Below are 15,491 nucleotides of genomic sequence, written 5' to 3'. Positions count from 1 at the left end.
CACTAACTTAAAATCCCCACTTGCCCTTTCCTCTTTACTTCATGGTTGCCAATCCAACACTATGGTTTAGGTGTTCTTTTCAATTCCCACTGCCCAATTCTCTGTCTAAGCAACTGAATAAATCAAACTTTGAAAAAATAGATTCAACCTTCTCATATTAGAGTTTCAGAAATTGGAGTCTAGAGAGTTTAAATGATTGGGCAAATAATGAATTAATGATTAGTCGTCAACCAGGGTCTCTAAATACTCAATCCAATACTCTTTCCTATATATTGAATTGCCTCAAGTATATTGCTTTTAAACACTGAATTCAAATAATGTTTGGGGAACCAATTGTGATGTCTGATAACAAATATTAAAAACAAGACTTTAATGGTAATGTTGTAGGAACATCTCAATGTTTGAGATGAGGTACATTCACATTGCAAAGGAAATTTCAAAACTTAAGTAAAATAGAGCTGTTACTAGTACCCTGAAACTATACCTGAGCCAATTGTTATTAGCCTAACCAAACATGTTTAAAGTTTTTAATCACACCACACTTATATGCATACGTACACACACAAGCACAAACCTACTCACACTAAGTAAGATTTTGCTAAATTTAAGCGTCCTAAAAATCCCATCAAGGAGCTAATTGCTCACATACAACATTATCTCACTCTTTATTAAGGTATCAGTGAAAGATATTTTAATTCCCACCAGAACCATTCTGTTTCTTTTTTAAAATTTTATAATTTTATTTATTTTTTTAATTTACATCCAAATTAGTTAGCATATAGTGCAACAATGATTTTAGGAGTAGATTCCTTATGTTCCTTACCCATTTAGCCCATCCCCCCTCCCACATCACCTCCAGTAACCCTCTGTTTGTTCTCCATATTTATGAGTCTCTTACATTTTGTCCCCCTCCCTGTTTTTATATTATTTTTGTTTCCCTTCCCTTATGTTCATCTGTTTTGTCTCTTAAAGTCCTCATATGAGTGAAGTCCTATGATATTTGTCTCTCTGACTAATTTCACAGAACCATTCTGTTTCTTAATATAAACGAAATGCTCAGAGGTAATTTACTTCAGGGTATTTTCTCTTCATTTGACAATTAAATGAACATTATTGGGCCAATGTATCAGAATACATTGTATAATATATGAAACACATATGAAAATTAGGAACATTTTAAAAGGATCAACATTTTAAACACTGAAGTAGGAAATTTAACACAATTAACATATATGCCTAATCAGATTTAAATCATAATCAAATGAAAATGAATGCTCATTTATTTCAACTTAATTATATACAATTTCATAACCCAATAAATACTTACTAAATAAATGACAGAAAAAATCTGTATTATTTTTTCATAAAAGACTAAACCCAATTAAACCTATATAAACATATTAACTTTATAAACTAGACAATAGCAAATAAGTTTTATGTGGCAAATTTATTAAAAATTACTTTTAGACATCTGATTAGATCACTGATCGTATTGCTCTCTTGCTATAACTATTAGGAACCTTCCAATTGTGACAAAAATTCTATGCAAGCTTTACATTAAAAAAAAGAAGAAGAAATACATTGGTTTACAGATCTAAAAATCCTAGCTTCTCAAATTTTTCTTATTTCTCAAATTTCTCAAATTTTTTCTTAAGTATCTAGCCCCTTTTCCATCTGTGTTTTCCTCTGTCTCTTTATGGTGATTTTCCTCATTCTCAGGTACACAAAATAGCACAAGCATCTTTAGGTTTATATCCTACCAGCTTAGCAACCACAGCAGAAAATATTTTTTCATTTTCAATAGTTACAGGTAACATCTCAGATTTTACTTTTATTTAATTTTTTTTAATGTTTATTTATTTTTGAGAGAGAAACAGAGCATGAGCAGGGGAGGGGCAGAGAAAGAGGGAGACACAGAATCCAAAGCAGGCTCCAGGCTGAGTTGTCAGCACAGGGCCCGACGCTGGGCTCAAACTCACAAACTGTGAGATCATGACCTGAACTGAAGTCAGATGCTTAACCGACTGAGCCACCCAGGCACCCCACAGATTTTACTTTTAAATACACTTTTGGTCACATGCCCATGCTTAAACCAGGTACCAATAACCAGCAATTTGAGATATGCTGATTAGACATGGCTGCATCACATGTCTTTTCCTTTATCTATGGCAGTGATTTCAGCTAAACCTACACCAATTGGACTAAGATTGAAGAATGGGTTTTTCCCTCAAGAAAATCAAGGTGCTATTATCAAAAGTACATTAAGTGGAAACTAAGCAAGCAAAACCAAAACCCATCACCTGTTCTCAAAAAAAAAAAAAAAAACAACAAAAAAAAAGAACATCTTAATCTGTGCCCTCTTTCATTTTTTTAAATGTTTATTTGAGACAGAGATAGTGCACAAGCAGGGGAGGGGCAGAGAGAATAGGACAGAGGATCCCAAGTGGGCTCTGTGCTGACAGCAGAGAGTCCAGATGTGGGACTTGAACTCACAAACCATGAGATTATGACCTGTGCCACAGTTAGTCACTCACCTGACTGAGCCATCCAGGCACCCCATGTGCCCTATTTCTGATAGGAAAAAATCAAAATTCAATTTATAGTCTATGTGAATTATTCCTTCGGTGATTAATTTCACATCATTTCCCCCCCCAACTCCAAAATTGTGGCCACAGTTCCCCAAAGAAGCCAAGGTCTTTCAAGTCTATTCCCTCAGTCTGACATAGACTCTTCACCAATATATGCCCAACTGCCACTTTCTACCAGTAGAAACTTATAATTATATCTAAAGATACATATTTAAATGTAGTATCTCTGAAATATTTCCCAACTCTGATTAAATAATCAACACACAGTTTCTTGTACTTACACAATAGTGCAGATATAAATCTCTTATAGCATATAATATACTGTATTTTCACAGTTTCTATGTGATTTTCCACTACCTGGAGTATAAATTATTCAGGAGTACTTTATTTTGCAATATTTGACATATCTCTAGTGGACATTAACTGATTCAGTTCATGTTGGACAGATTAATTGTTAAATAAGTCCAACTGAATAATGTTTAAAATTCCATAGCCAAATCTTTTCTTTACAGGAACAACTTGAATGAAGGATTCCAAAACAATTAAGTGGGCTGATAGTATTCATGAGTCCAAAAACTCTTGGAGGTCTCCTTCAGATAGCATTGCAAATGAGCATTATTCTCACCATGCCATCCTAACTGCACTAACATATAGAGAACAAAATCAGTGGTATCAGTACACAATTACAGTAGGTCAAATAATTGTTCTAGATCTGTTTTAAAAGTGCCTGTGCTGTCTCTGGATAGATTTAAGTAAATATTTATAATATTATGAGAAAGGAGAACAAAAACGAAACTATGCTTTTGTGGAGAATTCCTTAAGGAATTGACCAGAAAACCTGTCAATGTTTTTGCTTGTTTGTTTGTTTTTAAGTTCATTTATTTATTTTTGAGGGAGGGGGGAGCACAGGAGGGGCAGAGAGAGAGGGAGACAGAGAATCCCAAGTAGGCTCCATGCTGTCAGCTCAGAGCCCAATGTAGGGCTCTAACTCATGAATGGTGAGATCATGACCTGAACTGAAATTAAGAGTTGATGGCTTAACAGACTGAGCCACCCAGATGCCCCTTTTTGTTTGTTTTGACAAAAGCCTGAGGGAGTGGATAATTCAAGAGGAGGCTATTAAGAGTGAAATATGATAAAAAATATATTTAAAAATAATTAAAAATGATAAAAAATAAAATAATAAACATAACTTTAAAAAAAAAGAGTGAAAAGGAAAAGACCCAACTAATGAAATTCAGGCATGGCCCTGGTAAATTATCAAAAATTGTAGGCTTTCTTAGTGTCTATGATTTGAGGATTTCATGAGGATAAAAAAGACTTCCATGGGCAACTTAAAATGAGACTTGCTTCATTTAACTGGAATGACTTGCGCGCGCATGCGCGCGTGCGCGCCATTTTGCAGTAGTCAGTCATATGTAACATAACTAGTTACATTTGGGTTCTTTAATGTAACATACAAATAACTAGAGCACATCAGAGCCTGGAAAAGCCTCCTGAACGCCTGAGAAGACGCTCGTGTGACTAAAGGGAGGTAGGATAGTGCTGGGTTTGAACGAAATGAAAAGAAACCTACCCTACAGGAGGTTGCTACAGTCCCTAGTTGGTAATAATGGCGAATATAATGGCTGCCTAGGCAACGCGGCCTAGCAAATTCTGGTATAAAGTGGTTGCTGGCTACTGACTCCTAAGACACTGGTGGACTACGGTGAGGGAGGAGCGCCGACGAGAAAGCTGTTCCAACGGAAAGAGAAAGATAATCCAGTTATTTTATTTTATATGTTATATTCAAATATAAATTAAAATCTGGTTATTGTATTTCAACAGCATGTCATAAAAAATATTTTTCCACTTGTTCGTCTAGATGGAAAATTCAGATTCTGACGAAGAAGATGGATCCGTGGCCCGGAGGAGAAGTCAGATGGACCGATTGGTCCGGGAAGAAAATTTCTATGAATTTGTAAATAACCTGAGTGAAGAAGATTACAAGCTTATGAGGGATAACGATTTATTAGGCATCCCTGGTGAAAGTACATTAGAAGAGTTGCTGAAGAGACTTCAACAAATTAAAGAAAACCCACCGGAAAACTCGGAGGAAAATACAGGTATATTTCACTTTTAGGGAGGGAGACTAGAACGGGATGGGTAAGGAACTTCATAATTGTGTTAGCCAAAGAGGAATCAGAAGTGGCACATGTTAATTTGGTGCTAAGTAATTTCTCATCAAAGAGAACTGGTATTTACTTGATTTTCAGTGAAAATGTAAAGATAGGTGTTTTGTTTTTTTTTTTCCTCCCCAGTTCATATTTGGATTACTTTAATTGGGAAACAGTGTGAAATAGCCTATTGATATTTTCTTGGTTTTCCACCTCAACTGAAAGTTCCTCCCACTTCCTGAGTTATTTTTGTTATATGGCCTTCTTCACCAGCAAAAAAATACTATATATGTTATTCAACTGGTGGTAATTTTGCCCCCATCCCCCAGGAAATGTTTGACAATGTCTTGGGATATTTTTGGTTGTCAAAAATGATGAGTGGGTGTTATTGGCAAATATTGGGCAGACGCCAAGGATCTTACAATGTATAAGATAGCTCCCCAAAACAAAGAGTTGCCCAGCACCAAAATGTCAACAGTGCCAAGGTTGAGAAATCCTGCTCTAACCCCAGGTCTGGTGCTTTTCTCCTAGTGTGAAGTAAAGAATTTTACTGTCTAATGAAGAGGATATATAACAGTTTAGTTCTTAAATATGGCCTCAAATGTACTATGCTAGATTCAGGTTATTCATTTGATCTGACCTTCAATTTCATGTCAATTCAAAATCCTGTCACATTAAGAAGTATTCAAATATTTTTATTTTTTTAAATTTTCTAAAATATATTTATTTTTGAGAGACTGAGACAGTGTGAGTGCAGGGAAGGAGCAGAGAGAGAGGGAGACACAGAATCTGAAGCAGGCTCTAGGCTCTGAGCTGTCAGCACAGAGCCTAATGTGGGGCTCGAACTCACTAACTGTGAGATCATGATATGAGCCAAAGTCTGAACCGACTGAGCCACCGAGGTGCCCTCCCCCCACCGTTTTTAAAAGAAGTATTCAAATACTTTTAAACCTATAGACTTTATTTAAATTTGGGCAATGGCTACAATCGTCTTATATTTTAAAACAACTTAACAGCCTAGAAAAAGTAATATTTTGACTCATGAGAATTAGGCAGTAATGTAAATCAGACTAAAATACTAGCACTGTACCTTAACCTTGTTTAATTGTATTCGTGTTTTGACAATAGAGTAAAAAATTGTCTCTTGACTTTCCTCCCACAGTAGTACACAAGCCCGTGTATATGGTGAAATATTGAAAATAGACTTGCTCCTGATTCCCTTTGAAAACATAAAAAAGATTCTGTAAATTTATCTACAATTAATTCTTTTCAGAAGGAACTCAAACTTTCCTGCCTCTTCTCGTAAATCTAGAAAATGTAGTTTACAAAGTATTAACTCTATATATGTGAAATCTGTTTAAAATATCTGAGTACTAAAGTTCTAATTTTTTGTTTGTTTTTGCAACAAAGTTTCAGAGTGCTATTCTATGATGGTTCTACTTTTGGTAGTTCCTTTATGCCCTCACTTCTTTTTGTTAACAGGTGGAGGAGAGTCTTCCGATAATAGTGGTGAGTATCTATTAGACTGGCTGAACGCTTTCGGACAAACTGAATATGTGACAAGTGGGCAAAGAGAAAACCAATCTTGGGAAGAAATAATCCAGATTAATTCAGACAGTAATGACTCCACATTCAGTTTAGAAGTAAATTCTAACCCTAATAATGGGAGCCCAAATCCAGAGAATGAATATGTAGCATCTACAAGATCTCCCAGAACATACAACATGGAAAACAGCCAAAGTCAAGCAGAAAACACACAATCTGAATCAACATTTATAAGATCACCTGGATCAGAACAAAGTACAACTGAAGCATTAATACAAGTCCCAGTTACCAGAGGTCGGCGAAGAGCAAGAAGCAGTAGCCCTGACCATCGGAGAACCAGAGCAAGAACTGAAAGTAGTCCGGCTCCAAACAGAATGAGTGAACTTTTACGAAGATTTCATTATAGTATAACATCTCCAACTTTTGAGCAGCCTCTGGTAAATGAGACTGAGAGATTTTCTAGGATTCAGCACCAAGAAACATCAAGACAGCAAATAACTGGACTTGAGCTGCAAAATAGGGGTCTTGCAACTTCTGGATCAAGCAGTGCACTTCAAGAAGAAAATTCTCCAGGCACAACCAATGATGATGAATCTCAGGGACTGGGACAGATAAATCCAACCATACAGTTCAATTGTGAAGTAGGACAAGTTCATCCTAGGGTGGACTCTCAAAGAGACAGCACAGCTACCAGAATTCAGTTAACGTCTGAGACGCCAAACAACGCTCTCACTTTAGAAAGTGAACAAGGAGGACGCAGGGATATGTTTCCACATTCTGAGCAGGCAGATGCAAGAGCTTATGTCAGGAACGCCAGAATTCCTTCTCTTCATGTTATTTTAACTACTGGTTTCAATGATATACCACCTCCTGCAATTCAGAGCACATTAAGGCAGACAGTGACAGGATCCAGTGGCTTAAGTGGTAATCTCAGGGCCAGTGACACTGATTTAGTACACAGTGTCTCACTCCTAAGTCCAAACATGGAAAGGGAAGAGTCACGAAATGAAAGAGATGCTTCTGATGGTGGGACTCATTCTGATTGCAATTCAAATCCTAGTTCTGATTTCCATTCAAGTTGTACATTGATTTCTAGTTCAGGCTCCAGTTACCTGTCTAGTTCCAATTCTACTCCTATTTCCAGTTCCAGCTCCAGGGATGAATATTCAGAAATTAGCTCAGTAATGTTTGAAGGCAGTAATGACATAAGCTTACCACCAGGCTTGTCATCAGAAACCAGGCGAGAAAATAGATCTATGAGCCCAATAATATTTGATGACAGTGACTCTTGGACCTCCCTTAATCTGGACCATTTTTTCCTCTTAAATGAAGATGATCATGACCAACATACAGGACTTACCAAAGCACAGATTGACAATTTGGCTATAAGATCTTTTGGTGAAGGTGGTGTATTAAAAGCCTGTACCATCTGCATCACCGAGTACACAGAAGGCAACAAACTTCGCATCCTACCTTGCACCCATGAATTTCATGTCCACTGTATCGATCGCTGGCTGTCAGAGAACTCCACTTGTCCAATTTGTCGTAGGGAAGTAGCAGGTTCTGCTGAGAGAGAAAATTCTAATTGAGATCTGAATTCTCAGCTATATAAAGTGTTATAGTGATGGTCAAACAGTAGTCACCTGCTTATGTCCACTTCTGGAGTGATGCTTAAATACGGCAATATGAAACTAATCTAAAATTTAATCCAAATGTAACAATCAGAACTGAATTATAGGTTCTTGAAGGAATGATTGGACTTTGTCTACTTTTTCTTCCAGAATAAAATATTTTTAAAAAACAAACAATATTATCCTATCCGACAGCAAAAACAAATTTTACACCATACTAGATCACTTCATCTTAAAAGAAACTTAACAGGTACACTCAGGTGGAATGTTCCCAATTCCATGAGAGAAATGTCTTAATATGATATAATCAACCCAGATGGATCCTAGTAGTCTTATCTAGTCATGTAAATCCCAGACATCTCATAGCCCTGTCTCATCTTAGATGTGCATACAAAGAAACAGGAATGCAACCAAAATAATTAAGAAGTTAAGAATTTATTAGAATCACATAAAAAATTAATGTTATTCAAAGAATGCTGTAAAAAGCTTTAAAAACTTTGTCTTCTATCTCTCTTCCTAGCAGTTCATATCACTCGCTAATACTACCTTAAAGTTTCTCCCATTTTCTACTACCAACGTATCAGTTAAGGTCCTGGGCAAAAATTGATGGCATACTTGAAAATGGTGATGGAATAGCATTTAATGAAGAGACTATTTACTAAAAGTGTATAAAGAATGAAAGGAAACCAAGAGATGTTGAAGTACCCTAGGCTAGCAACTGTGAGAAGCCAGTATTATCACCACTAGGCTTCAAGGGGCATAGAGAAGTAGTAGTTCCTGCAACCCAGACACAGTGTCCTGTAGTTGAAGAAAAAGGCCATCCAACAAGAGCTGTGACCTTAGATGAACAAAAGGCAGCCAGTGCCAATCTAAAACTTGGAGTAAAGGGTCATGGAAATAAATACAAATACCCTTCCCTTTCTTTGCTCCTGATTTATAATATACTGTTGGTAGTTTACATTAGCGAAACCCAACCTGAAGACAACAGTAAGAGAGACTGTTTGATGAAGCTGATAAAGGTCAGCCTCCTGGAATCACAAAACAGGGCAGAGAAGGATGGCCAGTGGATCCAAAGAGCAGATCAGAGACCATCTACCACAACCAGCATTCCCAGTTCTCTTCAAACTCTGCATGCTTTCTTGCCTCTAACTCTTGCCCTCCATTTTGCTCTTTGACTTCGCTCTTTAACAATCCTTTTTTAATTTTCCTTTCACCTACTCAGAGCTGACACCATAAAGGAGAGAACAAGTACATTTTATCTTTAGAAGTGATGAGATGATGAGATGACAACCCCATAGAAGTTAATTACATTGCTTTTAAACACGTCACACTTTGGTTTGCTGTGATTGTAAACTACTAAGGAAAGAAGCCAGTATAGGTATTTCTTCAAGTTTTGCTATATAAATATATTCAGGTTTCAATTTCTTTTTATTTATAAGTTTAGTTCATATATATATATATATATATATATATATATATATATATATATATTTTAAAAACATATCCTTAATTCTTATAAAGTGTCTTACGGTTTCTATATCTCAATGTTTATGTGAGTGACCCAAAGCATCCAATTACTGCTTACGGCCTCCCAAGTTGCAGTCTGAAAGCTTTAAGGTAAAAAGGTAAAACCCAAGTTAAAAAACACACCTACTTAATTCAATTCTAGTTGTCCCCATAAAAGTATCCCAAAACTATGACACTTTAAAATCCAATTTTAGGTCATGCTTCCTTTCCAATCCAAACATAGTGAAGGTTTTTTCTCTTAATTCAGCCTGGAAACTCTGGAGATTTTTTTGGGGGGGTTGGGGTGGTTGTTCTGTTGTTGTTGTTGTTGTTGTTGTTGTTGTTGTTGTTGTTGTTTTGTATATTGGCCAAACCAGCAAATTTTGCTTAAAATTTTCAATCCTGGCTTAGGTGAGAGTACATCGTATTATAACCAAAGCAATAGTCATAAATATTGTAGAATGTGCAACCGATGTAAATATGGACAATGTTAAGTATAAACTTGTTCTAAAAATTTAAAGTCGGTATCATCACTAAGTTTTATTTTCTGTGTGAATTGTTGGCAGCCACAGTAATTACACAGAAACATGAAATATAAATGGGGAGTGTTGATGATGTCTTTTGATATATCTTTGAGCTAGAATATTTTTCACACAGAAGATATTTGTGTGGCTAGAAACAAAGTCTTTTTTTTTAATGTTTTATTTTTGAGAGGTGGTGGGGGGCAGTGGATCCAAAGCAGGCTCTGTGCTGACAGCAGCAAGCTCCATGCAGGCCTCAAACTCACAAATGGTAAGATCATGACTTGAGCTGAAGCCGGATACTCAACTGACTGAGCCACCCAGGGGCCCCCAGAAATGAAGTCTTGAATGAACCTCTGAAACTCACATTAAATTCTGAAAGTTGTTTGAATATTCTGATTGTTACTATTTTTTAAAAAAAATATGTATTTATTTTGGGGAGAGCGCTGGGGAGGGGCACAGAGCTGAGACAGAGGATCTGAAGCGGGCTCTGCACTGACAGTCTGACAGCAGTGAGCCCTATGGGGGTGGGGAGGGGCTCGAACTCACAAACCTCGAGATCATGACCTGAGCTGACATCCAATGCTCAACCGCTCAACTGACTGAGCCACCCAGGTGTCCCTGTTACTGAGTATTTCTGATACTAGATCTATTTCATTTAAAGTGAGCAGAATAATTATAACAGTGCTTGGCTTCTTATATCCTAACATGTGCCAACCTTCCAGAGGATAACAACTGCCTACTTAATGCTTTAGTACATTCATATATGCCTTCTGTGGTAGAATTCTAAAATTACCCCCAATGACTTTTACAGTAGCCATGGAATATGAGACCTTTGAATGTGCTAGAATATCATTCCCATTAGTAGGTTATGACATATGGCACAGTTAATTGGGATATTCTGACCTAATCAGATGAGCCCTTAAAGTCAGAGGACTTCCAGTCCACATAAGATGGTTTATACTATCACTCTCCCTGCTCTCCCTCTATATGTACAACTATATATCCTAGAAATAACATGTGACAACCAAGAGAGAACTCTGACAGTTCTAAAGGAGAAAGTGCATTGACTAGGGACACTCCGAATGGATGAACAACTTCATGACAGTGCATCTTATGACTCCCTCCCAAAAGAAAAAGGTGACTCAGGCTCAGTACTTCCTAACTCCCAACTTAGTAACAGAAAGTGGCTCAAACAGGCTCTTTCTCCACCAGATAAAATAGGAGTCCCACTGAAAACACGAGGTAAGCTCTGCAGAAGCTGTAAGGAAGAACAACTAAAAGCCCTGCTGATAATAAGAGACCTGGAAAAGTGCTCCCTTTCTCCACTGGGCCTGAGGTACCCTTTCCCCACCCAGACATACTGGTGACCAAGGGTTCCAGCAAAAGTGATCCCACCGTATAAAGCTCCCATCTGGAAAATGCTCTACTCCTTTGCTGGGACTGAGACTCCTCTCCCATACCCAGAGATACCAGGTAACTTTCCTGTACCTACCAGCAACAGGGACCCCACCACAAAAAACTCTCAACTTGGTAAATACTCACCATCCCTTATAGTCAGGGGAGATCCTGACATTACAAGTGCCTGGCCTGGGAAGTACTCTTCATCCAGGAGGACCAAGAGATTCCCTTCCCCCATCTAGAAGTACCAAGTGCCCTGGCCTGGGAAGCTTTTTCTGCCCCTTAAGCAGCACAAGAACAGACCAGTACTACCCTACCTGCACAAGAAAAATCAAATAGACCAAAATAGTACCACAAAGTTTCTGAAAATTAGATTGTCATGAAACCACAGTCCACAAAAGTAGAACAGGCAATGTGTGCCAAATCTAAACAAAATACCTGCTAAAATTTAAACAACACAAACAAAAAAACAAACTTTAAACAGGAACCAAATTATCCTAATAGCCAAAATGCTCAACAGACAAAACATCACCTTTCATACCAAGAACAAGATACATGACAGCTTGCATGAGAAATGATGAATGATGTCAATCCTAACATGAATTCGATGTCTGAATCATCTGACAAGGTTTTTAATACTGATTTCAGGCATTTAAGACCTTTAACAGAGAACCCAGTCACCTCATGCCAGTATTCCAACTTGGAGACCTGTGAACTAATAAAGGGATGTTTTAAGTCACTACATCTGTGCCGATTTCTTATGCAGCAACAGAAAACTAACAAACTTCTCCTCTAGGATCCATCCTATGCCCAGAAAAATGTTATGAGTCTTAAATGGCTCAGTGTCTTACTTCTAGGCCTACTATAACTTTATTCTTGGTCCTGCAAAAAATACAATTCTTGGCACCATTTTTTCCCTAGAATGGAATCCCTAACTAATTCTTGCTATTTAGCTTCAGGAAGACAATAACCTTCCTGTTTGAACAACCATCAATATCTTAACACTTTAACTTCATATCAACCAATCCCACTTTACCAGTGTATGCTGCTTATATCATATGCCCAATTTAATGCCCTGACTTTCAAATTATGAAGCCACTTATTTTTGTCTCAAAGCAATTGCTGAGTATTAGACTGCACTCCCAAACCACATTCCTCTATATCTCCCCTGCCAAATATCAGAAGTTGGAAAGATTTGCATCTGAATTTTCCAATCTCTACCTGATCTCTGTTTTTTACATTATAATTTATCAGTTTAAATCCATAGCATCAATTATGAGTGTGAGCATAAATATTTCCTTAACAATTTTTCCATTATTTTCTTTCTAGATTGTTTTATATTTATTTATTTATTCTGGCCTACCTAAAAAAAGTAAACCTTACCCTAATAATAAATTATTTTTGAAAGCAGTTATAGCCTATGGATAGGACTTTGATAGCAACAGCAAGTATATCTTTTTTTTCTTTTTTGCTAACCATAAAAATAAGTTGTGCTCTCACACTTCCATTAAGAATTAAGCTTAAAAATTTCTCCATAAGTTCAAACAACTTTGAGCACATAAGAACATCGAAACATTGCATGTACTGAAAATTTCACAAAGAAATGTAGCTTCTGTTGAATAATATTACCTGTAATCTACTTGCTTTGAGATCTCAGTCTCCTCATTTTCAGTATCTTTGCAATACTTGACCAAACATTTTATATCTTTTCATTATATGGGAGGCAAATGTATAATCTGTCTGTGAGAAGTTTTCCTGTATGAGAATCTTGAATGAAAATCTGAACTATAATTTTTGCAACTTTAAGATTTGAAAATTCTTTCCCATCTTACTTGGGCTATTTCACTGTGTAAAATAATAAAAGACCCCCCTTTGTGTGATGGTTGAAACTCTCAATTTTTTGTCATTAAACAAGCATCTTTAACATCACTGAAAAAATGTGGGTGCTTGGAAAAACATTTTCAGGAAATTCCTTTTCTCTCATCTACCATTTATATAGGACGGACACTAATTATCAACCAACTCTGGGTTCTAGGTTATCCATTCTGACATCACTCGTCACAACACAGCTATCTATCACCCCTGGCCTTGTCATCTATACTGGAAGCATATTTTTTGTTGTTACTGCACTTAGCTCTAAAATATATATATTTTTATTTATCTTATACTTGTTTTCTTCCCTACTCCTACTCCAAAATAGAATTACTACAAGAGCTTTCTCTTTATTACATTGCTACATTTCTAAAGACTAGAACAGTTATGGTATGAGTCTATGTATATACATATATATACTCAATATCAATAGGGAAAAGTCTGTTATAAGATTGCCAACAGGACTGATGGGGGAATTCTGGTCCCAGGCTGAAGACTCCCCTTCCAGGTTCTTTCTCCTACCCGGCTTGCTTGTGTGCCAAATTACTACTAATGTAGAATGAGTAAGTAACAGACTATAAATTGCTCCCTCTGCTTAATGCTAGGGGCTCAGACCTCTGGAAAGTGATCTCCTCTGAGCTTGCTGGTGTGAAATAAACCTCCTGCCTTCCAAGATCTCTGAGTGCTACATGGTTCTTCCGCTGGGTGATCCAGACCAAGTTCCATAACAATATGTATGTGTACGTGTGTGTGTGGGGGGGGGGGGGAGGGTATATACAGCATATACTCAGTGAAAGAATGCCAAATGAACAATTCAACCAAAGAAAATTGTTGCTCAGTTTCAGATTTTTTGGCTAATGTCAGCATCCCAGACTTATTTTTTTCCCTTTATTCTTCAGAGAAAAATTATTTTAATATTGTTACACAGCACCCTCGATTTGATATATTTCAGCCTAGACCTCTTTCACTTAGTTAACCTATTTGTACATTTCTTGCTTGTTAAATTATAATATCTGACAGACCTTCTCCAAATCATTATTTCATGCATTCAACACATATAGACTTATCCAGATGTGCCAGGCCTGATGTTGGATGCTTGGATTATAGTCAAGAAGCACAGCATTTATCACTAAGACATGTACTGAGGGCACCTGGGTGGCTCAGTCTGTTAAGCATCTGACTCTTGATTTCAGCTCAGGTCATGATCTCATGATTCATGACACTGAGGCCTGAGTTGGGATCTGCACTGGGTGTGGAGCCTGCTTAAGATTCTCTCTCTCCTTCTCCCTCTCTCCCTCTCCTGCTTGTGCTCCCTTTCTCTCTCTCAAAAAAAAGAAAGAAAGAAAGAAAGAAAGAAAGAAAGAAAGAAAGAAAGAAAGAAAGAAAGAAAGAAATCCACTGAATTTTTAAAAAGGCACATAAATAAACATAAGCTAACACTCTGTGTAATAGGTACTCTTATATGGATGCTCTAATCTTTTTCAGATACAGGACATAATGGAATGATCTAGAAGGAGCAGTCCACATTAATAAGTCAAAACTCCCTAAAGTTAAGTGATATTTTAGTTGTAGCTGGTAGGACTAGTAGTAATTAACCAATGAAATGAATTATTAAATTGTGTTAATTATTAATTTTATTCTAAGCAAAATAAACACTGTATCCAAGAGTAGAGATGAATAACAGAGCACTGAAAATTCAGGGATCAGTAAGCAGGACACTGTGGCTGAATCACTATACTCTGGGGTAGAAAAGGAAGAAGACTAAAACATTAGCAAAATATGAAGAGATGAGGCCAAAGGGCTAACCAACAGCCTTTATAATCTTGCTGAAGAGTTGAACTAGACCCTCTAAGCAATGAATCATTGATATGATTTTAGTGATAGGAAAAATTGAATAATATTTAGAGAAGGTGAGACTAGAGTAAATGTAGTAATTATTTAAAAAATACTTGGTGAATATTTTTCAGAGATGAAGTTAGAAATAAAACTTCAGGTTGAAGAAGTACAGGAACCATCAGTAAAATAAATGAAAACAAATATACAACTATACATCTGTATCAGACACCTCACCTCAGCCTTACACAGTTACACCTGCAACTTACACAGCTGCAGAATGTGCAACTGTGGCAGATCACATACATGTACAACCTGACAGTCTTGCTATTCATGATTCCACTAAATCTGCTTCACACTTCTCTCCTCATTCCAGCAGGTGAGGATACAGTCAAAGAAACCTGCTCAGTGCCTCAACCTACTGACCCCATGGATGAA

At 37.0% G+C, this 15,491-nt stretch overlaps 1 protein-coding gene across 1 annotated transcript; it reads left to right on the top strand.

Moving 5' to 3' along the window:
* Positions 1–4,452: 4,452 nt before the first annotated feature.
* Positions 4,453–9,287, top strand: LOC109249323 (E3 ubiquitin-protein ligase RLIM-like). The gene is made up of 2 exons (XM_019419678.2): positions 4,453–4,693; positions 6,227–9,287. Exons 1-2 carry the CDS (start codon positions 4,453–4,455, stop codon positions 7,876–7,878), a joined length of 1,893 nt encoding a protein of 630 aa, XP_019275223.2. The 3' UTR covers positions 7,879–9,287.
* Positions 9,288–15,491: the final 6,204 nt, after the last annotated feature.

Source organism: Panthera pardus, unplaced genomic scaffold, assembly GCF_024362965.1.
Source record: "Panthera pardus isolate Hobbes unplaced genomic scaffold, ASM2436296v1 HiC_scaffold_27, whole genome shotgun sequence".
In the NCBI taxonomy this organism is placed as follows: domain Eukaryota; kingdom Metazoa; phylum Chordata; class Mammalia; order Carnivora; family Felidae; genus Panthera; species Panthera pardus.
The sequence above is the reverse complement of the archived record's forward strand: the minus strand, read 5'-3'. Positions and strand labels throughout refer to the sequence as shown.

Coding starts and splice junctions, on each gene's coding strand:
- LOC109249323 (XM_019419678.2), top strand. CDS start 4,453: ATGGAAAATTCAGATTCTGACGAAGAAGATGGATCCGTGGCCCGGAGG. Junction 4,694..6,226: donor AAACTCGGAGGAAAATACAG/GTATATTTCACT, acceptor TTTTGTTAACAG/GTGGAGGAGAGTCTTCCGAT.